Source organism: Monodon monoceros, unplaced genomic scaffold, assembly GCF_005190385.1.
Source record: "Monodon monoceros isolate NGI ecotype Baffin Bay Population unplaced genomic scaffold, NGI_Narwhal_1 Super_Scaffold_11, whole genome shotgun sequence".
Taxonomy (NCBI): Eukaryota; Metazoa; Chordata; class Mammalia; order Artiodactyla; family Monodontidae; genus Monodon; species Monodon monoceros.
Window position 1 is genome coordinate 8632188 of NW_021703767.1, and position 26907 is coordinate 8659094.

At 52.1% G+C, this 26907-nt stretch overlaps 1 protein-coding gene and 1 long non-coding RNA gene across 3 annotated transcripts in view; one reads left to right on the plus strand and one right to left on the minus strand.

The window, feature by feature from the left end:
* Window positions 1-6099, minus strand: part of SIM2 (SIM bHLH transcription factor 2) — a 44420-nt gene extending 38321 nt beyond the window's left edge. The window contains exon 1 of one of the 2 annotated variants that reach the window (XR_003792379.1): window positions 5296-6099. Coding sequence is in view for 1 of the 2 variants with exons in the window: in XM_029214829.1 (XP_029070662.1) it covers window positions 5296-5470 (175 nt within the window). In the remaining variant the exon portion in view is untranslated. The remainder of the gene's footprint in view (window positions 1-5295) is intronic. The other variant, XM_029214829.1, reaches the window with a different exon arrangement.
* A 99-nt stretch (window positions 6100-6198) lies between these two features.
* Window positions 6199-26706, plus strand: LOC114890897. Its single transcript, XR_003792380.1, has 3 exons — window positions 6199-6321; window positions 25132-25240; window positions 26276-26706. It is a non-coding gene; the product is annotated as an uncharacterized LOC114890897 (long non-coding RNA).
* The last annotated feature ends 201 nt before the right edge of the window (window positions 26707-26907 follow it).

Below are 26907 nucleotides of genomic sequence, written 5' to 3' on the forward strand. Positions count from 1 at the left end.
GATTTCCCAGTAAAGGGGACAGTGTGCAGGGGTTCCCTCACTGTGAGATAGGGTCACCCTCTCAGGTGAGGGGGACACACGAGTTGAGACCTGAAGGAGGCAGTTAGGTTCGCTCCTTCCTCTGGACCCGTGAGCAGGACTTACTGTGGCCAGTGACCAATGGGTCCTGCCCCAGAGAAGGGTCTAGACTCGGCTAAGAACTTCCAGGATGGACAGCGGTTCTCACACTTCCCCGAGGGCAACGTCGGGTATCTAAAATGGTGGTAATTCAGTCCTCTTCTGGCTTTGGAATGGTTCGCGGTCACTGGGTCCCTGAAAAGCCCGGCCCTTGCACCCTTTTAGAAACCCACAGCTGCACAGCGGCCCAGAGGGTGTGTGAAGGGGGTGGTAGGTAGAGATGCCCCGACAGGGTTTGGCTCTGGGTGGGGGAAGGGAGGGGATTCCAGCCCGGCCTGCCTGGCCATGGGCCAGTGTTGTACATGCACAGACCACGGACGACGCAAGCGCCCGGAGACCTGGTCGCCTGATGCTTAGACCTTGCAGGATGGGAGGGTGCCTCGGCCGAGTCCGCGCTCAGGAGCGCGCGTGGCCAGCGCCGCGCCGGCCAGGCTTCAGTCCGCGCCCCGGAGCGCCCCGAGCCGGTCTTGGGCGCTGGCCTCCGGGAGCTGAATCTGCGGCGCCCGCGCTCTACATCCTCGCTCCCACCTCCAGGGCCCCCGCAGTTCTGGAGTTCCCATCGCCACTGCCGAGCTTCCCGCTCCGCCTCTGTGAACTTTCCCTCCCGGACCCGGCGCACAGCCTGGCAGGCTTCCAAGTAGAGAAGGGGAGAGGGTTGTAAAAACCCACTTTATTCTAAAAAATAAGTCTACTTAAAAAAAAAAAAAACTACATTATTTCGGGCTGCGGCAGGGAAAGGCCTCGGATCTGTGACTCCATGTCGGGTTAGGGCGAGTTTCTCCTCACCAAACCCTCTAAGTCAAAGCGTTTCCATTCCCGACAACAATTTCTAGGACCGCCCTGACCCCCGCACCTCCCCTTGGCACTCAGGTGTGTGTGTGTGTGTGTGTGTGTGTGTGTGTGAGCGCGCGCGCGCGCACGCACACGCGCATTGAGTGGGAAGGACTCTGCCTGAATGTAAACCCAGACAAATCCAGCCACTGGAATAATTCAGGCCTCCAACCCCATTTACTGTGCATGTGACATGTTCACTTCTTTGCAGTAAAAAGTTGTGGTGAGTGTTGCAGTCCCTGCCTCTCTCTCGCCCACACCTGTCTGGGATCTTGGTGGGAAGCGGGAAGAGGGGCTCTGTTCTCTTCCCACGATCGGCCTCAGCTTCCAGCTCCACTCCTGAGCTGGGACCTGCAGCCAGTCCCTCCTCGAGCCCTTTCGGTACAAGTGCCCAGAGGGGAGGCCACCCTCTGCCCCACAGCTGGGCACAGGAACCCCAGCTCCTAGGAAGAGGCCTAACCCTGGTGATTGGCCGGGGAGCTCCTGCAGCTCTGACTCGTACCTCCTGGGGCCCGGCGTGGATCACCAGATGGGGGAGCTTGCCCTGCATCCTGCCCAGCGTGGTCACCACGCAGCTATGGCCAGAGAGCAGCAGACTTCTCCCACCCCGGGTGCTTCTGTGTTTCCACAGTGCCCCCTCTCCAGAAGTGAAGGCCACGCTGCAAAGAGGGCAGGGAGACCCTGGGCCCCAGCGTTTCCCTGAGCCCTGTGAGTAGCAGGCCTTCCCAACCACATTAACTCACCAAGCTTTCAGTTCCGAGTCCACTGCCGGAGCCAGCCTTGCTCTCCTGCCCTCTTCCCTGCCCTTCTACCTTCCACTTCTCAGTTCGCAGTTAAAGGGGAGAAAACGGTGGGAACCCCGAAAACAGCTCAGCTTCCAACTCCAGGCAGTGAGTCCTGGAGATCCACCGAGTGGGGCGCGCCACCGTTAAGGTCGCATCTGGCCCAAGGAAGGCGGCGAGCTCACAGGAAGGACTGACTGGAGTAAGAACACAGTGGATTTCCACCTGCGCCCGCCTGCTTCCTCATACCTGATCCCGGGAGCCCTGCGCAGCGATGGAGTTGCTAATGGGCCCATTTTACAGACAAGAAGACCGAGGCCCAGCGGAGCAGCTTGACAGAGCCGAGCCTTGAACCGGCTGTCTGGCTTGCCAGCACCCCCAAGCTTGCGGACTGGCCTCTCCGCGGAGTGTCCACCTGGCTCCAGTCGCCTCTCTGCCCCTGCCCTGGGGCTTCTCCGAGCTCCTCTTTCTCTCCTCCTGCCTGGGGGTCTCGGGATGAAAGGAGCCGAGGCCAGCGGCCTCTCCTGCGCACAGAAGCACAGGCGACACACCGGCCTTCCCGCCTGCCCTGCCCTCGCGGGGGACCTTGGGAAAGGCCCGCCCCTCTCAGGCCTCAATTTCCTCAAATAGTGAGGGTTAGTCTGGCGATTCCTGTGGTTCCTTGGACTGTGCTCTTCGTTTTCTAACTCCCAAAGCCCTAACTTGGCTTCTAGATTCTTCTTCACCCAGGGATCCGGCTTGGCTATCACACAGCGAGGCCGCGCTGGGCACATCGGGTCCGCTCGGTATCTTTCCGTTCGCTGCCGAGAGCCGGAGCAGGTCCAGGAGTTCCCGCCGTGGCGCAGGACCGGGTTGGCCGCTAAAGCCTCCCTGACGCCCGCGTCCGGACCCTCGCGGCTCCGCCAGGCCCCGTCCACCTCCCGCACCGCCTCCCTGGCGCAGTCTCCTGAGAACAGGTTAAATCAGTTTCGGATGCTGCTTCCGCGCTCCCACCGTTCGTCCTTCAGAGCCACGGGAGGGGCGAACGAGTCATTTTGCGTAATTGAGGTCTTTCTAAACGCTTCTTTTCCTCTGCCCCAGGCACCCACCCAGCTCCTCTTCTCTCCGATCGCAGACTGACTGGAGGGGGAAGGTCTGCAGGCCCCAGGCCTCCGAGCGCAGGGAGGCGTCTGGAAGCTGCTGGCCCACCGTGCAGGCGAGCGCCCCTGCTCCCAGCTTCAGCGCTGCAGGAAGCGCTGCGGTCTAGATCACCGCCTGCTCCCCATTTTGGAGGAATCGGGACCCCCTTAGGTTCGGGACTATTTCCAAAACTCTAGGGCCACATAGCTCTCCCCGACCCCGCCTGGAGTTCCAGTCTCAATGGTCACGCCCAGGAGACGCCCAGGCCGCCCCTCAACTAGACCACTAGGAACAAAGCACAGGGGCCTGGTGCTCAAGGGCCAGACCACAGCCAGCGCACCCCTGCAACCTGCTCAGGGCCAAGCAATTCGGGGTCCCAAGGCCTGCAGCCTCGCTTCGCAGCGCTGGAACCTACAGACCCAGTTTAATGTTTGCAGGAGCATATACACACCACTTTCCAGTTTTTAGCCGCTTTCCTGGAAAGCCCCAAACAACAAGTGGCTAGCAATTAGCCCCTTTCTCCAGGCCTCAATTTCTGGCTCACTTGAAATCATTTAATCTTCTGATCATGTCTTTGTAATTTGTATTTCCAGTGGGGTGGGAGGGGGACAGGAGAGAAGGCTTATGTCCTGTCTGGGCTCCACACCTGCTTTGCAGTATGTGGATTAAGAAACGGTTCACCCGAGCAAACCAGTTACCATCCCTCCTCCCAGGGTTGGAAGGAGACTCGGCTCTTATGAAACCCAATTCTCCTTTAATTTTCACTGAAAACTTCAGTAGGGGAGGAATCATCTCTACGTCGCTGGAGGGCCGACAAATAGCGTCCACTGGGCCGCGGCTCCCAGCGGGAAGGGCAGGAGCGGGGAGGGGGGCCCCCTCGGTTGATCGGGCTGGGAAAGGAAAAGAACTTTCCCTTCTAAGAGCTCTGGGCTGTGGCAGCCAGGTCACAGGCTCCTGCTCCAGGGAGGAAAGTGCCCGCCTGGCCGCACAGCGCAGCTGGAAGGCTCCGGCGAGGGCAGGCCACCGCTTCTGGCCCCCTCAGCTCCCTGTCCAGTGGCGCTCAGCTCCCCAGCCAGCACACTGCCGAGCTGGAGGTCACGCGGGGGCCGGGCCCCAGGAGCTCCAGCCGGGAGGTGGTGTACAGGGCAGTTTATGGCCCAGAGACGATTACAAATAACGGGCTTAGGGGCGCCCACCGCAAAGAGGGCGAGTTTACTGACTTTAGGTCGATTGCCTGGCCTGGAGCTGCCTTAAGGGAGGTGCCCTGGGCTGGAGAGACACCTGTCGCGGCTCTGCAGCAACCCTCCCCGTGCCCTGTGGCTAAAGTTGTCTCCCTAGTCGTGCACCGGCTTCTGATGCTCCAGAGGCTGCCACAGCTCTAGTGGCTCCTCGGCCTTCAGGTTGGGGGGTACCCATCAGGTGCTGGAGCAGAGGGTCTCAGACAAGCGCCCTAGTCCCTTCCGCCAGGCCGCGGCCAACATGGCTGGGGACAGAGACATCGGAAGGTGGTCGGTTCAGAACCACCGGGACACCAAAAGGGATGCTGTGGTGATCGGGCCTCCTCCAGCCCTGCTGCTCAGAGGTGCCCGCCTGGCAGCTACTGTCACACACGGGCCGTGTCCTGGCAGGGAATGCCCACCCAGTGCGCCACCACTTCTGACCGCTGAGAGCCTGCTGGGCCTGTGGGTCCTGGCGACCCTTGCCCACTATGGCACCTGCTCCTCCGGGATTATAATCCAATCTAGAAAAGAAGACTATGCTCAGGCCCGCCTGCCATTTCCGAATTAACCGCCTCCCTTTCTCTCCTGCCCCATCTCGGCTCACCTGTTTGAGGTGAGTCTCTCCCACCCGGACCTCCAGAGCCCCAGCCCCAAGAACGGCGAGCAGAGAAGAGACCACCTGAGAGGCCTGAGTCTGAGGCCCAAGTCCCTGCAAGTGTTCTGCTGGGGAGCTGGGGCCTGCAGGACGTGGGCCTCCTGGTGTGCTCCACTCTCTCCCAGGGACCAGCAAGCACCCTCCACCTCCGGCCCGGGTGCGCTGTGCTTCCCCTCCACGGAAAGAAAGTAAGAAGGAAAAGAATAAAAGGGGGAGTTAAGGAAATGAAGAAAGGAAGGAAGGAAAGAAGAAAGACCAGATTGGACTAGTACGCTCATGGAACGATCCCTGGTTCGCCCCCCCCCCCACCCCCCAGCCCTGGGCCAGAAGATGGCCTGGTGTCTCTGGCACCAGGGCCCTGGCCCCTCTCTCCAGGAGGAGCCGATGTTCCCGGAGCGACCTCCCCAAGATGTTTTGGCACCAGCTGGAAGGCTCAGGCAGCCCCTCCGGGCCAGCTCTGGCTCCCCGCCTGGGCCCCCTAGCGCTCCCGGCCGCCCACCTGCGGCCTCACCTTCGGGAAAGACAGCGCGCATCTTCAGGTAGCTCGTGGTGAGTCGGATGATGGACGCCTTGTCCAGCTGCGAGGTGATGGCCGAGGGCAGCGGGAGCAGCTTGGCCAGCTCATAAAACTCGCCATTTTCCTTCTCCCTCCTGGTCTTGGCCGCATTCTTCGACTTCTCCTTCATCGCGCCTCGGCTCCGGGCATATTAGACCCGGCCGTGCTCCAGGCCCGCGGAGCTCCGCTCTGGCTGCAGCGGCGGCGATGGGGAAGGGGGCCCCGCAGACCAGGTGAGCGTGGGGCGCCGGCCGCGGGCAGGTGCGTGAGGCCGACCAGGGGCACCAAGGCGCCTTTCTGCAGCCGTGGGCGGGGAGCTGGGCGCAACACGGGGACACCGCCCCGCGCTCCTCCCGCCACCGCCCCGGGCGCAGCCTCCTCCGGGCCGGACTGTCCCGCGGCGACCCAAGCCCTGGCTTCCCGCTCGCTTCGGCTCGCTCTTCCTTCCTCTCTCTTGTCTCCCCTGCCTCGGCTTTCCTTAGGGGTGGAGAGTGGCCAGCGAAGAGGCGGCGGTGCTGTTTAGTCCTTGGCCGGGTGTTCGTACCCGCTGCCGTGAGGCCCCTCCAGGCTGGAGGACGGCACGGGCGGCTGCGGCTGCGGAGCCATGGAGCGGGAGGGGAGCGGACGCGGCTGGGGCCCGGCCCGGGTGCGCTCTCCTGCCCTCCCTGGCGGTTCCCTGTGCCTGGTGATGCGGCGCCCAGAGCCCGCGATCTGTCGCGAGGCGCAGAAGCTCAGCGGTCCACGTGCAACCGAGCCGCGTTTGTTTATGGCGGACCCGCCTTCGGGCGGAGCACTCGGCCGCCGCGGCCCGGGGAGGAGGGGGGGCAGGAAGGGGGGGAGGGACCGCGGCGGGGGCGGGGGCGGGCAACCTCGCCTACCGACCCCACCGCGGCCCCGGAGTCACAGGCGCGCCTCCCTGTCGCTGCCTCCAGGGACTCTCCCGGGCGAGACCCGCGCGCTCCCGGCCTGGAGGAAATCGCGGTGAGTGCACAGGGCGCGCGGCGGGGACCGGCTCTGGCGAGCGGGTCGCGGGACCTGGGCGCTAGGAGGAGCGGCGGGGAGGGGCGGAGGAGGAAGCGAGGGAGGAAGCGGTACGGAGACCTCGTCTGTGGCTCCGGCGCAGGTACTGCGCGGGCGCTGCCTGAGTGCCCTGCGGAGGAGGACTGAGTCCTCCGAGCCCGCGCGGGCCCCGAGCCCTCGCTCTCCCCAGTTTGCAGGTCCGAGAGCCGAAAGTGGTGGCGGTGGGGAGGCCAGAGGGGAAGGACCACCCCCCTTCCCAGGAAGCGGCGCGAGTAGGGCTCGGAAGTGACCCTTATGCTCTTTCTCTCCTGTAAACAAGAGAGCGAAAGGAGATTGGCGCCTTCCCCGGAGGGGTTGGAGGCCGCGGGGACGCAAGGATCGGACGGAGAGAGGGGCGGGGGAGCCGAACCTACCGGTGAGGCCTTGCCCTGGGCAGCGGCGGGTACAGGGCCCAATAGTACCCGCCCCTGCAGCCCGATCCAGTGCGGCAGGAATTTCAAGGAAGCCGGCTGGGGCGGGTGCTTCAGGGCGAGGAGCACCGAGCGAGGGTCATCGGACAAGCGTTCGTGGTGGCCAGGGTGATGGGGGCAGGAAGCAGCTGGCGCAGGGAGGCGCGGTCGGAGACTGCGGCCGGCCGTAGGGCGTCCCGGCGCCTTCCCTCAGGGCCACACTGGACCTCGAGTCCTCTTGTGTACCCCACCTCACTGTCGGTGACTGCAACCCCGGAGGATCCTCCTAGCTACCCCGGCCACGAGGTAGCCCCCATCCCTTCCCTTCTAGAAGCCCGAACCCTCCGGACGCGGTGTGGACGCATGCACTGGGAGGACCCCAGCTTCCTGGCGCGCGGGGTCAGAGGGCAGCCGCAGTGGACGCAGGGCGCGGGATCCTGGGGTCCCTCGGACGTGTGCCGAGGCTGTAGGCTGTGGGGGCCTGATCTGGAGGTCAGCTCGGGAGGGGAGACGCCGGAGCCTTGGGGCCCAGCGCTAGGATCTCCGTTCTAGGTGCCTTCTCTCTCCCCCGGCCCGGGAGGAGCCTGCGGCTCCGCGCGCTCACTGCCATTACAATGACTTGGTGCTCGCCTCCCTCCCCCGCGTCTGGAGGGCAGGGCCTACGGCGACCTCGTCGGCAGCAGGCGCTCCTGACCCCTTTCCAGGGACCTCTTTGAAGGTCAGAAGTTCGATGGCGTTGGAGGCGTCGTAGTTCCCTCTGTGGGCAGGACATCGTGCGCAGACCCGGGCTCGGCCTCACCTGCCCCGGCGCCCTGCGGAACCCACAGCCGTGGCCTTGCTCGAAACCACCGAGCCGCGCGAGCTTAGGAGTTGGTGCCTCCCCACCAAATGCCGGGCGCATGTAGGAACCAGCGCTTTTCCTTGGGGTTTCGGATCCAGGAGCGCTTTCCTTTTTCCAGCCGTGAGCACAGAGGGTCGGGGGTGGGGCGCGCGAGCGGCTCGGGTACGTAGTGGCCAAACGCAAGGCTCCCGGCCCGCTTCCCCGCCCGGAGTCCCGCACCCCGCTGCGGGGACAGCCGTGGTCTCCCGGCTTCCGGGAGAAGGAGCTCCAGGGGGGAAGGGATTGCCGGCTGGGCCCCGCCGCCGCTTGCTCAGGCCGCCCCCGTGTGCGCTCCGGCACCTTCCTGGCTTCGGGAGGATTTAAGGCTTCCCTCACCCCCACGATTTCCGATCCTCAATTATGGACCCGGGAGAATTCCTCCTGGGCTTGAAAGGGATTACCCAGATCGCAGAAACATGGTTAAGTGCAAGTGGGAGAAACTCGACAAGTAACAGGAACAGAAACGTTCCTTAAACCAAAGTTCCCGGATTTCACGGGAAATTGTACTTGAGATCTCGATACCCGGTCTTCAGCAGTGGCAGCCGCTGTTGCATCTGCGAGACATGTTCGAATCGCGTGGTGTGAGACGTAGCATAACGGAGCGTTGGAAGATTCGCAGATGGTTGGCTGTGGGGCATTTTAGGGCCCACAGTGTGCTCCAGCAAATGCCCAAGTGGGCCTTTTATCACCTTCCCCCCAACACATTCATTCAACACACACACACAGCGCGCGGAGATGGGCCTGGGCTCCCGCACAGCACCACCGAAAGAACACAAAGTACTTCGGCGCGAACTTCGAGGTTTCCCCAGTTGGGAAGAATAGTGATGTCTGCGTGGAATGGCGAAGGAAGAACCCCTGAGCTTGGATGGGGTCATCCTAGGGCTCTCCCTGCCGAAGGGAAAGCCTGAGGCCCTTAGGACACCCACAGGAGAGAAGCTCTGTGTAAATTGGAAAAAGCACTAAACGCGTGCTAATTGGAGTGATCAGAAGCCGGTGGCCGCCGGTTGGGACACCTACTGCGTAGTCCTTGCTCCAGGCTCCTGGTGCAGGGAGTACCTCCTAGTCTATACTTTGAGTCGAAAGTCGAGCGCTTCGCGCAGAGCACGGAGACGGGCCCGCAGGGGAGAAGCATAGGGCAACGAAAGACTTCTCAGCCCCGGACATCACCCAGAAACGGCGGTTCTCCTACTGGCCCGGAAGGAGTTGGCAGAATCTAGAATGACGAGAGGCCGGGGGCAGGAAGAGGGCAGGTGGAAAGAGGGGTCGGACACCTTGAGTCCAATAAGCTTTTGCCGCGCTTGCGGACACCACCAGCCCCAGTCTGTCCTGCTTCCCAGCGCCTAGGCGCACTCCGAGGCGCACGAGCAAGCTTCCGCATACCCCCCACCTCTTAGAAATCTTCCATTAGGAAACTGATCTGGAAGAAATTGAGGCCCTAAGAGGAAAGGGGCGGGGCCCGGCCGCCCCACATCTGCTTGGATTTTCCGCTTCAGATGTTCCGCAACTGTTTTTCCCCGGGGCCGCACCCGGCGCCTACCTGAGGCCCATCCTCCGCGGAAACCGACTTTCGCGTGAGATCAAGGGGAAAACGCGCAGATGTTCCACTAGGGATGGGCTGCTGCGGTGGCAGAAGGGAATCAGAGACTTCGTCCCTAAGGAGGTGGGGAGGGGAGGACTTCTCCCAGGCCTAGCACTAGATTTGGGGGAAGGGGTTGGAACCTCTGAAGTGGTGTTTAAGGAGAACTTCAACCGCCCAAACAAGCCGAGACAGCAGGAAACCCAGGACTATGGACATGTGAACCTATTCGATTTATAAACTCTTGTCTACACAGGCAATTAGCATGATGTGGTTACTTCAGAAAATCCCGCTTGGGTTCAGTATCACAAATGTGAGTATTTCAAGGCTGGGAGGCGCGTTTGGTCTGAGCTATCTGAAAAGGTACTTCGATTTTTCACTCCTTTCCTTCTGTAAGACCAGTGGAGATATCATCAACTTTTTCTGGGGTCATTGCTACTCCCAGAAAGGCTCGGACAACAGTTACAATATTACTACCCACTGTATAAAAGTAATTACAGATATCCAGAGCCATTTCGTAATGATTCGTTCCTTGAGAGGTCGAGACAGTAACTCGCTCTGCTCACACGTTCCTAAGTAGTAGAGGGAGAGAAGTTTATTTCTTTTTGTTTTGTTTTGCTTTTAATAAGTTATTTCACTGGAAGTTACCCCTTAGGAGAAAGTGTTTGCTTTTAGGTTGGTCGGCTTCTATCTGATTATTTGATTACATCACAGTAACTAGGGCAGATCCGCCCTCCTGCACAGGGTCCTGGGGTCCCTTGGTGCTTGTGTGTTCGGTCCTCGGCAGGGTGCCCCAAGTGGCTCTGCGGGGGGGGTGGGGCAGGGAGGGGAGGGAAGGAGGCACCACCCAGTGGGGGATCATTCCCACCTCCCAGTCGCCTATCCCGGCCTGCTCGAGGCTGACTCTGCTCCCTGGGATTCCGAAAAGAGCGCAGTCTTTCTCGGACTTGGTTGTCCGGGACGACTTCGGGTTCTGGGATTGCGGGCTTGAGGGGGCCCGCCGGGGCAGTGCCTCCTATCCGAGGGACAGAGTAGCTACCGCGTACTTCTCTCCCTCACTCAAGGCGATGCATTTAGGGATCAAAATCAGTGTCACTGGTAATTAATTATAGTGATTAGCACAGTCCCCAGCGAGGGCCACAGGGAGCCACTGAAGCCGCGCCAGGTTTGGGGAAACGGCCACACGTTTCTTCTAATTTTACCTGGGGGGCGGGGGGGCGGTGGTGAGAGGGCAGCCCTTTCCTCTGCACTCCTTCGCTGTCTCCCAGCCCCGCTTTCTCCTCCGTCTCTGAGAAAGTGCCCGGGACTTTGGCACCCCTCCCCGTTGCACACACATCCAGCGTCCTCCGGAGAGAGCGAGGATTCTATTCTGTTGGAGCGCACGCAGCGCCCGGCGCCCAGGAGCGGCGCTCAGGGACCGGCCAGGGATCCGGGCCGAAGGAGAGGGGAGCCGAGTGTCCTGCGCCGACCTCCTGCGCCCTTTCTACGACCCGGCGGCACGAAGCCTCCGCAGCCCGCTCCCAGAGTGCTCTCGCTCCGGCTTAACAGAAACGTCGCCTCAAAGTCCTGGTTCGGGGAGAGGCAGCCCATCCGCTCCCCGGCAAAACCTCGCTTTTCTCCTCCAGCGAGCCCGCGGTCGTGTCTGGAAACCCTTGAGCTGGAGGAGTCTTTGCAGTCTGGTGTGCGCTGAAATTCCTCAGTGGTTATATCAATGACATGCCGCCTTGAAATCCGAAAACTAATTAGTTCATTAACGACGGCGCTGAAACCGCCTTTCAAAAAACATCAACCAAAACTTTTCCTTAAAAAAAAAATCTACCCACCAGAGACACATATTTCTGCACATCAAAGAAAGCACAAACATGATAGGCTTAATTTTCTTTTTCTAGCAGGTAATAATAGTAACAGCCAACCCTTAATGTAAGGCTGACTATAATATAGGGCTATTACAATGCTTTAAAGACACAAACTCGTTTTATTTAATTAATATAATTATTAATATAATGTTCGCAAAGCAAAGCGAACATTGAGGGAAACCTCCCTAATCTAAACAAATCTGTAGGAAGAGGTACGCTAATTCATTCGCGGTTTAGTAGAGAAAGTTACAGAAAGGCCAGCGGGCAGGCGGGCCGGCTGGATCGGCTCCCTCCAGCCTGGCCTGAGCGCGCGCAGCCGTCCCAACCCGGGGCGTGAGCATCTTCCTGCTTCGCGCAGATTTTTATTTTTTTCTTTAGTTTTAAGGGCTGGCATGGAAGGCGGGTTTCCTGAGAGGTGTGTATCCGGGAACACACTCTTCCATCCGTGGAGAAGGAGGAGACGCCCACAGCAGAGGGCCGTCCCGCGTCAGAGGTTTTGGGCGCGCCAAAGCCAGATTTCAGAGCGGCGGGGGGCCACGCCGGTAGGGGGACCGCACCCCATCCGGCATGGCACGCAGGCGATGGCGGGGCCCCCTCGCCGGCTCTCCCTGTCCTGGGACGAAATCCGGCTTTGGAACCTGCGGGTCCCACTCGGGGACTCGGGCCGAGCTTCAGGCTTCCCCGTCGCCAGAGGTCTTCTCAATTCCGCAGAAGAGACTCGGGACTCCTACTCCCCGCGCTGGGTGAGGGCCCAGAAGGAGATTGTTTCCGACAGACTTTGCGGTGTGGTTCCCGCCTTTTGCGCTCTGAGTCTCGGGATCGCCCGCGTGGTTAGAAACGCGGCCTGGGCAGGTTGGCGGAAGGGGGCGCAACGCGCACGGCCACTGGAGAGGCTCAGTAAACACAGAGGGGTCAGGGGCCTCGGTGCGCACGGAGCCGGCTTAGTGCACGAGGGAGTGGGGAACTCGAGAGCACGCGTGCGCGCAGCGTTCACGGGTGGGGCGCAATGTACACTGGAGAGGGCCTCGGTACGCACATAGCCAGGCGGGCGGGGAGCTGGAGCGGACGCGGCTGTGCGCGCTGGGAGGTGTGCGGCACGCTCACTTGCGTGAGTGGGGCCGTGCGGACCTCGTCTGGTGCTAGCCGGTCTCCCGTGCTCCCTGTACACGCTCGGCCTCGTCTTCGCTCCTCCCCCCAGATTTTTTCCACGTGGGAAGTAGGGACCAGAGGGACCCGGGGTCCGCGTGAGGTCTGGGGAGTGGGTGAGAGCTGGTGTATGTGGATGAAGGGAAGTCTGGTGGAAATTAAGGGGCCCGTACTTTCATCCTGGCGTCGCCAAAGATCCCTGAGCCGTCCCCAGCTCGCGCGCTCTTAGACCGAATCTGGAGTCGAGTTCTCACGCTGGCGGCTCAGCTTTCTTGGAGGGAGATCCGGCGTGGTTCCCAGATCGAGGGAGAAGGTCCAGCTCCCCTCCGCCGTTCTTCTCCCCCTCTTAACTGCCCCAAGACAGAATTCCTTTTAGGTGCCAGAGCAAATACCCTGGAGGAGGAGGTACGGGTTAGAGCACGTTTTCGTATAAAAGGAGAATTTTAAATTTAACGCTTTTCCTCAATTCAAGAATATTTTCCCTGGCAAAAGTATCGGTTAGCTGATAAACTACAGGGTGGATTCAAGCTGTGTGGCTTATGAATATTTTTGGCCCCAACTCCAGCACCGTCTTCATTTTTTAGAGAGCGGAAACAAAATAATCTTGGTTATAGCACCAACGTTCTTTTCGCCCAGCGGGTGTAGACAAAGACATTATTTAATCTGCCTACGGAATTCTCTGTACTTCTCTCCCAGAAGCTTTTGAACCAGGCGGGGTGAGCCTTCGGGGTCCGGGCAGATTTTCACGTTCAGGGGCACTTTGTCTTCGCTTTCCATTTTACGGGAGGGGTGGTCAGGGTGTGAGTGTGCGCGTGGCTTCATGGAGTTGTGCAAATGCTACGCCGTTCCCAAGATCAAAGCTCATTAAACCGCTTTATTATGGTGGTGTGAGACTTAGTTTGAATCTTGCATTTCATTTTGAAGCGTTCCTACCAATTGCCGGGCCCTGAGCAGGGCGTGGGGGGCGGGGGAAGGTGGATGCTTGGAAGAGTTTATTGCGAAATCTAACTTTTGAATAAATAGCAAGACGGCGTGGGGAAAGAAATGGGCGGTGGTGAACGCCGTCGGAGGGGAGTGGCCCGGTGACCTGGCGAGGCAACAGGCGCCAGGTGCCACGTCTTTTGGGGCTCTCAGCACGGTCTGGACGGAAAGCGAGAGCCTCAAACACTTGTTGAACACTTTAAACACGGTAGTGAGCACTGGAAAGCGCCTGTGTGAGTCTGCTTTACTCCCTGGACCGTTGGGGGCCAGGGAGGGAAAAGCCCAGCGCCATGGCTCCCCATGCACAAATAATTTTAGTGTTTATTGATGTCTACTTAAAGTAATTGACCAGAAAATACCTCCCTGTTTAAGCAACATAAAGAGTGCTCCTTTGAAAGCTAATTGACCTATTTATATTTCTGTTTAGCTTGATGTCTACATCGTTATTTTTGCAGAAGCTGTCAACTCTGCCAAAGGAAGGAAAGTGGAAGCCGGGGAAGCTGCACCTGTAGAAAGTGCTAGAATTTCCAGGCTAACCCCGCCCAACTGTCATTTAAGAGTACTTGGACCTTACCTGATTGTTTGAGATCCAGCAGTTGGATTTTCCTAAGTAAATCCCAGAAATGGAAATTTGTGCTCATTATCGTGCACAAACACTTGAATTTCTGAGTGGCCTGAATTGATCCAGCAGGCAAAGATCCTTCCTGCGGTGGACATAGCAGATCCTGTAAAAGCTGAAAACTTTCAGCCGAGGGTAGAAAGGCAATAATTTAGACACACAGAGAAAATCCCTAGCTAGGAGAAAAGAAAAAATGCTCCAAGTGAAGTTAGAAAATTTATATTTGTAAAAAAACCTTTGAACCTTATTTGACAGCAAATGTATTTTGCTAGTTATGTGGGTGGATCTGGATTTCTCAGCGACCCTTTGCATGTGTGAATCTGAGATTCGCTCTGCAAAGATGACTAATGGATCTTTTAGGAATCTATGCTTTAAAGTTGATTTTCTGCATTGGTTGTGGAAGCAGCTTCACTTTAGATACTTTATGAGATGGTTGTCAAGGGAACCTTGGGTAAAATTTCTCAGGAGTGTCTCTAAAAACCATAATTCATAATTAAAAAGTGACTCATAGAAATCACCAGAAAAATTATGGCAAGCTATGTTCAAACATGTTTTTAGGCCATGTGGAATAAATAAAATCATTAAGGTCTGGTTGGGTAAGACCGCCTCTCAGCCTTCCTCTGACTGTGCCAGGAGGACCTGATATAGTTTCATAGACAGGAGAGCAGCCTGTGGAATGTGGGACAAAGGGCATCTGCATTTCCTCCAGGTATTTCCTATATTGATAATACAAGTTATAATTCCATCCCTTTAAAGACCCCTGAATAGTATAGTACAAGAGGTGGGTAAGGTAACACTAAAAGGAGTATCTTTAATAACCGAAGGGTTTGGGTTTTTTTTAAGGGGCAGTAAAGACTGGGGAAAACCCCATGTGCTAGAGTCTGAAAGAATGAACCCATTGGAACATAGACCCACCTGATTACAGGTCAGATGAGGTTGTTTGGCACCTGAGTGGTGAAATTCTCAAGACAGGCCCTCTTGCCACCAAACTGCTCTGCAGGAAAAAGCAGTTCATTGAGATCCCAAGGTTTTTGCAGTGCAAACCTCTTTAGCTGGTTGTGATATGGGTACAACTGTTTCCTGGTGGAGAAGTAGGGCCGGGCTTGTCAAGGCAACTTCGTGGCCTGCACTGGTTAATACAGCTTCCAGAGGCATTGGGTTTACAGTCTAACTTATTTTGGGCATTGGTGAACTGTGACTATGTATGTCAGTTGCTAATATTTATATGGAGAATCAGCATTTACTAGGGAAGTTATTAAATAATCCAAACAGAAACAGTTGCACTTGCTAAAAAATGCTCCCACTGAACTACTACCTAATAGATGCAATTTCCAACCCCGTGTGTGGTCACCCAGATGCGCCGTGGTGTGACTTATTAAGTCATTTTTGACCTCCTCGCAGTCAACTAAATCAGGGGACTGTGTGGTGAGTCACCTGGCGTGTGCAGGTGGCTAAAGCAGACATATGGAGGGCTGCGTGTTCCAGGCGCTCATTATTCTTGTGTAGTCTAGAGCTGGCCTCACTTAGGAGCTTGTACATCATGTATCAAAAGGAGTGCAGTTCTTTGCACTGGGGAGCCCTCCCACTCTCCTGCTCGCAAACATGCTGTTACTCATTCAGGAGATATCCCTGGGTGGCCACAGTGTGCCAGGCGCAGAGCCAGGCATTCGCATGATAAAAGTGAGTCCCTGCCATGGAGGCATTCTCCATCCTGATGATGACCTTGACTGAGAATCTGGCCTTCTAATGTGCATCAAGGTTCTTAGAAATGTTCACAGCTTTTGAGCTAGTAATTCTATTTCTCATCAACTGAGAGATAAGAAACGATGTCCTATGGAAATCATTTCTAATGTGAAAAATGCCTTTTTTAAATGAGTATTTGCACAGTGGTTAAGAGGGCAAGATTTGGTGTCAAATCTAGTTTGGCTTCTCTTTAACCCTGAGTTCTGTGATCTGTACATTGGGGATAGAAGCTACCTCCTAAGGAGGTTGTGAATTTTAACTATAATCATGTACCATACAATTCACCCATTTGAAGTGTACAATTCAGTGGTTTTTAGTGTGTCCAGAGATATGTGCAATCATGCTCACAGTCAGTTTTAGAACATTTTCATCCCCTCAAAAAGGAACCCCATTAGCTATTAACTCCCTATCCTCCAACTCCTATCACCAGTCCTAAGCAGCCACTAATCTACTTTGTCTCTGGATTTCCCTATTCTGGACTTTCATATGAATAGAATCATATGGTATGTGGTCTTATGTGTCCGGCTTCTTTCACTTAGCATGACGTTTTCACAGCTCATCCATGTTGTGGGATGTATTGGGACTTCATTCCTTTTTACAGCTGAATAATATTCCATTGCATGGATATACCGCATTTTCTTTATCCATTCATTCGTTGATGGTCATCTGAGTTGTTTCCACCTTTTGGCTGTAGTGGATAATATGCCTCCAACTTTTATTTTTGCCTTGCAACAAGTTTATGATAAATATTTAATAAATTTTATAACAAGGAAAATCTGGCCTGGGTAACTAGTACATTTGAGTTTGGCGGTAAGGAGAGGGCAAGAGTGTAGATTTCATCCTTGGATCGGCCAGTTAGCTTAGTACACGTTAAAACTCTGTTCTAAGTCATATTTACGGGCTTCATCTGTACACCCACGTCCAGCAGACTAGTTTATAAGTAGTGTTCTTGGTCACCAGAAGAATGAGACTATAAGCTCATCTCCACTAGTCAGAAATCAGCTCTGTGGCTGGTAGCACTGATTGTGGTAACCTATCAGAGGCCCTGAGATTTGGGTTTTGGTATTTTCACTTTAAAAATTATATCTACTGGGTGCTGGAAATGTTCTGTATCTTGATCTGGGTTGTGGTTACATGAGATTCATGGGAAAAATTCATCAAGCCCCATACTTAAGACTTGTGTAAGTTACAATATTTAACTATATGAAAGTTACACTCTGGTTAAAGAAAAGAAGAAATGATAACCAAGCCAACTCTCAGATCTCCCTTTCACTCACCCACTCCCAACTGCTGCTTCTTCCTTTCTGGCCATTTCTAAATGACCACAGGCTCATGCCACACAGCTGGTAAGGGACAGAGCTGGGATTTAATCCAGCTCTTACTCACTTGGTGTGGAGTGTTGCCTTCACTAGGAACTCTTCCAGTGCCTAGAATCTACTTGATTTTTGAGACTTGGCCCCAAACCACATGGCTAATGAGTACTGAGGCTGGTCTAGGGGCCCAGATCTTCTGGATCTGGGGTGCATGCTTTGTCTGTCCTGTGTACCTCTTTACCCCCAGCACCCGGCATCATACTGGGCATGTAGTGGATGGCCAATAAATATTTGTTGAGTCAGTGTTACCAAAGCAGAGTTATCACCAAAGGCCAAGCAGACTGCCCACTTTGCAGTTGCTGGAAAAACCAAGGCAGGAAATTCAATTCTTATTTTTTCCCCATGGCAACACCAGTGGATGCTGGTCTGTCACAAGCACATGGAAAGTTCCCACTGGAGGTATCAGAGCTCTCTGGCAAGACCCGTGAGTGTTAATTTTAGCTTTCAGTGACTGATGCCCTTGTATAACTTAATGGGTCAGTAGGAACATGAGCTAAAGCCAAGATTAGTTGCTCCGAGAGCTTTCCTTTCAGGTCGAGTACTTGCTGAGTTATTCAGTTTGTAGAAGACTTGCTACAGTTTGTAGAAGACTTGCTACTTGCACATTTATCTGGAGAGAGTTTCTGCTGTTTTGAGTCTAGCCTAATAATTGTAAGCGATTCCTTAAACATATTAGCAATCTATCCTATCTATCAAATTTTCCCCGAGTTCATGCATTAAACATGAGTTCAACTCACAATGTCAAATGCCAAAAGGCTGTAGCAATGACCATAAAACAAACAAAATACTTGCATGTCCCTAGATATACTGAGTTGAAAGATACATAGGTTGAATGTCAATTACTTGGACTAAGGAAGTGAATATCCGCAGGGGTCTCCATGTCTACCCAATTTTCCTCCTTGAGTCCCGGTAGGAAGTGAGGACGTTCTATGTAGAGAGGAGACGCCTGTGCTTCCGGAGGGATAATATCTCAGCCGCCATTTGCAGCTGCCCTGAGGTCACTGGGGACAGAAGGACTCTCTAGCTGAGCACAGATGCACGCGTTTGATTTTGTGTATTGTCTGCTTACGTACTGTACGTAAGCCATCACACTGGACCTCAGGTGCGTTAGCTGATGAAGGACCTTTTCTGAACTGTGCCTGGTGGCGGTCCCCGCTGGCCCATAGTGCAGCTTCAGAAGGTTGTGTTCTTTTCTTAGGGTATGATAATGATATTGTAGTTAACCTTGTGAAAAAAAGGTTCTTATCTTTTAGAAAGAGACCAAATTATTTACAAATACCAAACTATTTTTATTTATTTAATTATTAAAATATTTTTTTAATTAGAGTGTAGTTGCTTTACGCTGTTGTGTTCGTTTCTGCTATACAGCAAAGTGATTCAGCTATACTTACACATATATCCCCTCTTTTTTGGATTTTCTTCCCATTTAGGTCAGAGCACTGAGTAGAGTTCCCTGTGCTATACAGTAGGTTCTCATTAGTTATCTATTTTATACATAGTAGTGTATATATGTCAATCCCAGTTTCGCAGTTCATCCCACCCCAATACCAAACTATTTACAAATTTTAAAATATATCTAAAGGAGAAAGTGTAAGTTAGGATCTTATAAGAATTTTTCTCCAAGGGTACCTCTGCTATTCCAACCTCTCAGGTTTGACCCCAGTGCGTGGTCTCAGGAGTGCATTATAGACGAAAGCCAGGAGCTACAAAGGGGACTCGGCCAGTTCTGTGATCTTCTGACCTACTCAAGAGGACAGCCTCACATGTGTTTGCCTCAGCATCTCCTCTCCCCTCCTCCTCTATTATCACTGAGACTTTACCTGGTCTAAGCTGTGCCTTGAGGTATAAAGGGAAGCAGGGCCATCTACATAATTTGCACGGCACAAGGTAAAATGAAAATGTGAGGTTTCTTCAAAAACAGAAAAAAAAGTGACATCGAAGGTATTAACATATAAAACTTTTCTTTTTTCTGTGGTCTCTCTCTCAACCTGTCATCATGTTTTTGTATTGCTATTTAATGTCACTCCCCGCACCCCAGTCGTGAGGATGCTTTCAAGGTGAGCACAGACCTTCACAGGTGTCCAAGGGCCCCATTGTGGGGCTTAGTGCGCCTGCATGCAGCCCACCAGCTGCTGGTTCCCCCTCCTACCTGCCCCGACACTGATACAGTCTGACCTGGCCAGAGGCAGCTAAGTCAAGCCAGGGATATCTCCTTCCCACAGCCTGTGGGCAGCCCCAAAGAATTATAATCTCTGCTCCAGGACACATCTCTATACCTGCAACAGGGATGGATGAGAGGGCTTTTCTACCAGGTTGTCCAAAGAACATGCCGTGTTGTCTGCAAATAATCACAGTTTTATTTCTTGCTTCACAATCACCGTATCTTTTAGTTTATTTGTTTATTGCCTTATGGTGCTGACTAGACCTCCAATGCAATTTGGAGGAGAAGTCGTTAGAACAGACATCCTTTCCTCATTTCTGATCTCAAGAGGAAAGCTTGATTTCAGCATTAAATATCATGTTTGCTGCAGGGTTTTTTTTTGTTTTGTTTTTTTGCGGTACGCGGGCCTCTCACTGTTGTGGCCTCTCCCGTTGCGGAGCACAGGCTCCGGACGCGCAGGCTCAGCGGCCATGGCTCACGGGCCCAGCCGCTCTGCGGCATGCGGGATCTTCCCGGACCGGGGCACGAACCCGCATCCCCTGCATCGGCAGGCGGGCTCTCAACCACTGCGCCACCAGGGAAGCCATGCTGCAGGTTTTTAATAGATACTCCTTTTCCTGCAGACTGAGCAGTTTCCTTCCTATTTCATTGTCTTCTGGCTTCTATTGTTCCTGTTGAGAAGTCAGTTGTTGGTCTCGTTGTTACTCCTTTGAATGTCATGTATTTTTTCTTTTCTCTAACTGCTTTTAAGATTTTTTTTTGTCTTTGGTTTCCATTAGTTTTACTGATTTGCCTAGAAACAATTTTCTTTGTATGTATCCTGCTTGACTCTGTGGTTTAATGTCTTTTGTCATTTTGGAAAATTCTCAGCTAGTAAATCTTCAAATATCACTTCTTTTGGTTCCCTCCATCATCTTGTCTGCATTCCAGTTATACCTATGTTAGATTTTTACACTAAGTTCCACATGTTTCATATGCATGTTTCTGCATTGTTCACCCTTGAGATTTAGTCTGGTGTTCAGACTCAATCTGATTTCCCTTTCTCTCAGGTCCTGAGATCCTGAGATCCCAGTCAAATGCTTTTGAAGCCTCAAGGCTCCTCCTCTCTGGCAGGCCTTAGATTCTAACTTTTGCGTCTCTAGCAGCATGGCTTGTATTAGTTTCCTAGCATTGCCATAACAAATTACCACAAACTTGGTGGCTTAAAAACAACAGAAACTTATTCTCCCATAGCTCTGGAGGTCAGGAATCAAGGTGTCATCAGGGCCATGCTCTCTCTGAAGGCTCTAGGGAAGGATCCTTCCATGCCTCTTCTATCTTCTGGTGACCCCAAGCATTCCTGGATTTGTGGCTGCATCACTCCAGTCTCTGGCTCTGTTGTCATATGGTCTTCCCGTGTGTCTCTGTGTCCTTGTCTCTTCCTTTAAGCATGCCAGTCATTGAATTTAGGGCCCACTCTGAATCAGGATAATTTTATCTCAAGATAACAACTAATTACATATCCAAATAAGGTCACTTGCTGAAGTTCTCGGAATTTGGGGCTATACTATTTGCTGCTCTGATTCTACTGCCCACATATGTCTTTTTTTTCAATTGTTTGTTTTCTACCTATCATGTTAGAGGCCAGGTCATGTTAGAATGCTAGGGAAGAAAAGTCTGTAACATGATGTTAGAGGATGGTGTCTAATATGAAACAGATCATAGAACAAGAACAGAAAGCAAAGCAAACAAGCAAAGACAAGGGAAAGATCTCGGTCTGTCCACAGGTCAGAGAATGGGCCTGATTGGAAGCTCTAAGCAGTTTGGAAGGACGTGTGGGCATCTGGGCTTCCCTGTGGGGTGATTGAGAGGCTATCTGTTTTTTTCACTGGGGTCCCCAACTATGAGTATCTATAAGTGTTTTAACTGGGGCCATTTAGTTTCTTTTTGGTCAAATCCTCCCATTTCTTTCCTGGGGAAAAAACACCTCATTCCAGTGTTCTGGGAACTGAGTGGGAGAACTTGGCTGCTCAGCATATAGATGTTCACTTAATTCTCCTACTTTCCATCCAGGGTCCTGCTCCCACCTTCTACTCTGCCTGTTGTCTCTGAGTTCAGGGCCTCTATAAATGGAAGATTTGGAGACAAAAGCATTTCGAAAAGAAGCATACTTTAAAAAGATCTGTAAAGAGTCTCCAGGGGCTAGAAGGACTAGATCATCAAATAAAAATACAAAAAGGTATCTAAAGGAAAAAGAAATCCACAAAATTACCAAGGTTACTGAGATTACAGTTAAGTCTGTGCATGGCAGAAAACAGCAAATTCATCACGATTGTCATATCCACAAAGGTCCTGGTAAATCTCCAAACAGCAGCATTGCCAAAGTCTGGGATAAAGTTGTTTTTGCTAGGGAGCTAGTAACTTACAGGAAGGGCTCAAGATTTCCTTCATTTTTCTGACCCTGTTTTGTCTGTTTGTCTCAGGTACGATGTTTTTTCCTTTCTGACTACGGGATGAGATGTGCGTGATTACCCAAAATGAGATGCCACTTTGCTTCTACAGTTCCACCTGGTGGTCAAATTTCTGGTCCTGAGGCACATATTTAACCACATGAGTTTGTTTTAATGATTTTTTAATTCAATATTTATTCATTTGATGTTTTGCTTTATTTAATGAGTAGTTTTATCTACATAGGTAAAAAAGAGGTGAATAATAATAACAATACACTCCTTGTGTATGGTTAACAAAACTAGAGTCATATGCTACTAAGACCCAAGAGTTAACTTTGCCTGTGAACTTCCTACTCATTCATGTCTGAATAGTTTATTATTATCAGCTCATCTACTGAGAATAGGAACTAAGAACCAACCATTCATCTTTACCTGGTTTTGCCTGCAACACCTATATCTGTCAGGACATCTCTTACTCAAATTTGTCAATGCCTCGTTGGCCCGTGATTCTGTGAGTTGACTGGGATCGGCTGGGTGGTTCTTCTGCTGCCTGGGGCTGCAGTCATCTTGGGGCTCGACTGGGCTGGGACATCCAAGATAGCTCATCCACCTGTGACAAGAAGCCCTGGGCAAGACTACGTCTGGTGGAGTGCCTCGGGATTGAGAAGGCACGAAGGGCTCTTGTCCTGAGAACCAGGCTCTGGAAGGGGACAGGAGGGAGGCAAAGCCAGAAGCCAGCTCCAGAGTGTTGGGTGGCAGGGACATCTAGACAGCTGGGCTGGCTGGAATGCTGGATAGTGGGGCCTTTCTTCCTCCATCGAGTCCCAGGGCTCCCCTCTCTCTGCTCTGGTTTCTCCATGGGCTCTTTACAGCAGGTAGCTGCATATCTCACGAGGCAGATCAAGGCTCCCAAAAGCATAAAAGCAGAATCTGCCAGGGCTTCTGAAGTCTTAGCCTGGACCTGGCACAGCATCACTCCTGCCATATTCTATTGGTTAAAACAACCACGGGCCAACCCAGATTCCAGAGGAGGGGAGATAAATAACATCTCTTAGTATGGAGAATGGAGAATGCAGAAAAATTTGGAATCATCTGTATTCTACCACACTAAACAAAATCTGTGTCACTTGCCTGGGACTGCTGTAACAAATTACCACAAACTTGGTGGCTTGAAACAACAGAAATTTATTCTCTCACAGGTCTGGAGGACAGAATCCAAAATAAAGGTGTCAGCAGGGCTGCACTCCCTCCAAAGGCTCTAGAGAAGGATCCTTCCTTGCCCCTCCCAGCTTCAGATGGCTCCAGGCATTCCTTGGCTTGTGGCTGCATCCCTCCAATCTCTGCCTCTGTCTTGACATGGCCTTCTTCCCTGTGTCTGTATCACTAATATCTTTCCCCTTTCTCTCTCTCTCTCTTTTCTCCTTTTTCTTTGTCTAAGACACTAACAATTGAATTTAGGGCCCATCTCAAATTCAGGATGATCTCACTCAAGATTCTTATCTTGGGACTTCCCTGGCACTCAGTGGTTAAGACTCCACGTTTCCTATGCAGGGAGCGAAGGTTCAATCCCTGGTCGGGAAACGAAGATCCCACATGCTGTGTGGCATGGCCTTAAGAAAAAATTCTTAACTTGATTATGTTTGCAAAGACCCTATTTCCAAATAAGGTCATATTCACAGGTACTGGGGTTAGGACTTGGATGTATCTCTTTGAGGGACAAAATTCAACCTGTAATGCAAGCACAACTCTTTTTATTTATCCTGCTTGGAATATGTTGTACTCTCTGGCGATGTGGCTACGTGTTTTAAATAGTTCTGGAAAATTTAGTCATTCTCTTTTAAAATATTACCTTTCTTTCTTTTTCTCCAAATTTTCCTCCTGGGTTCCCAGTCATGTATGTACTAGACCAGGGGTAATTTTTTTTTTTCTGTAAAAAGCCAGTGAGTAAATATTTTAGGCTTTGGAGGCCATATGGTCTCTGTCACAACTACTCAGCTCTATCGTATTGTAAAAAAAGCCATGGGCAATACACAATCAAATGAGTGTGGTGGTTCCAATAAAACTTTATTTACAAAAACAGGTGGCTGGATGAATTTGACACACAGGCCATAGTTTGCCAAGCTCTTTGCTAGATCTTCTTGTTCTTTTCCCATATCTTTAATACTTTTTCATATCTTTCTCTCTTTCTCTCTGCTGTATTCTGGATACGTTATTCAGATATATTTTCCAGTTCATGAATTCTCTCTTTAACAGTGTAATCTACTGTTTAACTTACCAATTGAGGGTTTTTTTCCATTGGTACAGAAACATTTGTTTTATTAAAAATAATCAATAGGGCTTCCCTGGTGGCACAGTGGTTGGGAGTCCACCTGCCGATGCAGGGGACACGGGTTCGTGCCCTGGTCTGGAAGGATCCCACATGCCGCGGAGCGGCTGGGCCCGTGAGCCATGGCCCCTGAGCCTACACTCCGCGATGGGAGAGGCCACAACAGTGAGAGGCCCACGTACCGCAAAAAAAAAAAAAAAAAAAAATCAATAATCTGTGTGAATTTTGCAAAGAATATAAAAAAGTGACTGACAAAGTACTAGATGCAAATTTAAATGAGAACTCCCTCCACTGGTGAATAATACATAAAAGGGTGACTTCTTCAGTATTTATATCCATTGCGTTTTTCTCCAACAGTTTTGTTATTAATTTTTAAAAGATCGATTTCTTTTTCTCCCTGATTCTACCAATTGATGCCTAATGTTTTCCTGTTGTTTATTCATACATTATAAGTGTATCCATTCTTTAGATGTTTTATACTTCACAGTTCTGCATGCTGTTGCTACAATAGAAACATCTGTAGTCCTTGGGGGTCTACAGCTGCTGTTTCTTGTTTCTTTTGGCTTTTGTTCATAGTGACTTGCCTTCCCAAGTATTTGTTGATTTTTGTTCGTGAGGTTGTGCTTGATTTTAATTTGTGGGATTCCTGCAAACTAACTTGAGAAGCCTTTCCTCCAAAGAGGGTCTACATCTCCTTTTACCCATAGATGCTAAAGCCCCCTCTTTTCCATACGGTTCACCCCAGAATCCTTCAAAGATATTTTCTTAGAGTAAGAATCTCAGATTTCGGTCCCCCTACGGGATTCTACCTCAGGACAGCCCTACCGCCTCCCTGTTGCCATAGGTTCAGGCCAGTTCCCGCCATGCAGATACCTGGTTACTGCAGCCCTGTCTCCCTCCTGGCCTCTCAGCCAGCTCCTGACCACTCCTGTCCTAGTTCTTGGTGATTCCTGCTCAGCTTCTGGTCAAAGAAACCTGGAGAACCCCACCTCCCTCCTTTCCTCCCTGCCCCCTCTCAGACTCAGCTTTCCTCTGTCTACATGTCTGTCTGTCTATTTTGTGGCCGCTCTGGAGATCTCTTCCATCTCCAGAAATATGTCGTGTCTGAGATCTTGTTGTGAAGCAAGCCAGCCCCAAAGCACTAGTTTCTCAGGGTCTAGAGACAGTTCTTTTGTGAAACTTAACTTGACACAGACATATACACTTTGGTAACTTGTCTGGTGTCACTTTAGGTGGGAACAAACTGACTTATAAATGGAGGAGCTTTGGTGCCTACCCCACAGGTGGATGTGAGGATTAAATGAGATCACCTATAAGGAAGATCGCATCCCTGGACACAAGGTAGGCACTTAATACATTTAGTTCAACTGTAAAATGAGAAGCACAAGGGACCTTCTCAGGGATTCAACCCTGCATGTGATCAGTCACCTTCCCCTTAATCGTGTCTCCCTGTCCCATCCAACGGATTATCCTGCATTCCCACCATAACCCTTGCTCTGAGAAAATGCTAGGATAAATGTATACGTGAACCCTGCTTAAAAGTGTGGCCCCTTCCAGCAATATTAGTGTTTTGACCATGGGCAGGTCCAAAGGAAGGAAGCTCTAATTGTAGAATTTGGGACATTGACCTAGTTGTTTTGCAAGGTCAGAGGGGAGAGGTATTGGGGTTCTAAGCCTTGCTGGCTCCCCTGAAATCACACTAAAAGTGTTCATCGGCCACTTGCTTAATCTGACGGTAGAGACTGCTGCATTTGGAGAAAGGCCTGTAATTATTCCTGGCCTTATTAACATGAACAGCTGAAAGAATATGATGCAAAATCCTCCTACATAGAAAAAACAACCAACTGATAAAACAACCAACCTACTACACACTCACATTTATTTAAATCTCTGAACAGAGTTGTTCTCTGCCGAGTTATAATGAGGAGTGAGTTTTCCGAGGGTGTGATTTATGAGCCTTTCACAGATGGGTTTTAAATGGGGCCACTGACAGTTCCACTCCAGCTATGGCTGGGCTGGGGGCTTTGGGGCCCAAAGGAGCCAAAAAGAGCTGGCGGGAGGCCAGAGAGGGGCTGGGTGGGCGCGTCCCATTGCCACGCGCCAGGGGCATGCAGCCAACCCCGGCTCTTCCACTTGTGAGCTGTTCCACTCGGCGATGCTGGATTATTCAGTTTTGTTTCTCTCGAGGAAGAAACAACACGTGTTGACATGAAGATTGAAAGTGGGATCTCTCCTGTGCCCCAGTCGGCACCAGAAATGGAAACATTAGCACTTTTTTCCTGCTTATGCTTCTCTCTCCCTAGAACTGTTTGGTGGTAAAGTTAGCGTTTCACTTTTCTTTTTTTTTTCTTTCTCTCTACTGCATATTCCAACCAGGAAAGTGAGGATGGTATGGTCGATTGGAAAGTGCCCGCCCCCCTCAAGATATGTCGACAGCCTAATCCCTGGAACCTGTGAATGAGACCTTGTTTGGAAAAAGGACTTTGCAGATGTGATTAAGTTGGAGATCCTGAGATGAGGCGCTCATCCTGGATTATCCAGGCAGGCCCTAAACACCATCACAGGTGTCCTTTACAGGAGGGATGCAGATGGAGATTAGGCAGATGCACAGAGGAGACGCGATGCAAAGATGGAGGGATGCAGCCGCAAGCCAAGGAGCGCAGAGAAGTGCCAGCAGCTACCAGAAGCTAGAAGAGGAAAGGAAGGCTTCTCCCCCAGAGCCTGGGGAGGGAGTGCAGCCCTGCCAGTACCTTGATCTCAGACTTGTGGCCTCCAGAACCGTGAGAGAATAAATTTTGGTTATTTTAAGCCAACCAGTTTGTGGTAATTTGTTACAGCAGTCCTAGGAAACGCGTATAACTGACTATGCCTCAAACACCCATTCCAGGGAATGGATAAGATTGTAGTTTACATCCCAGCGTGCAGCCCCTCACTGCTCTGCTGCGGGGTGCCCATCTTCTGGGGCAAGGCTTGTCTGGGAGCCCTAGAAAACGGAGCCTGCAGCAGAG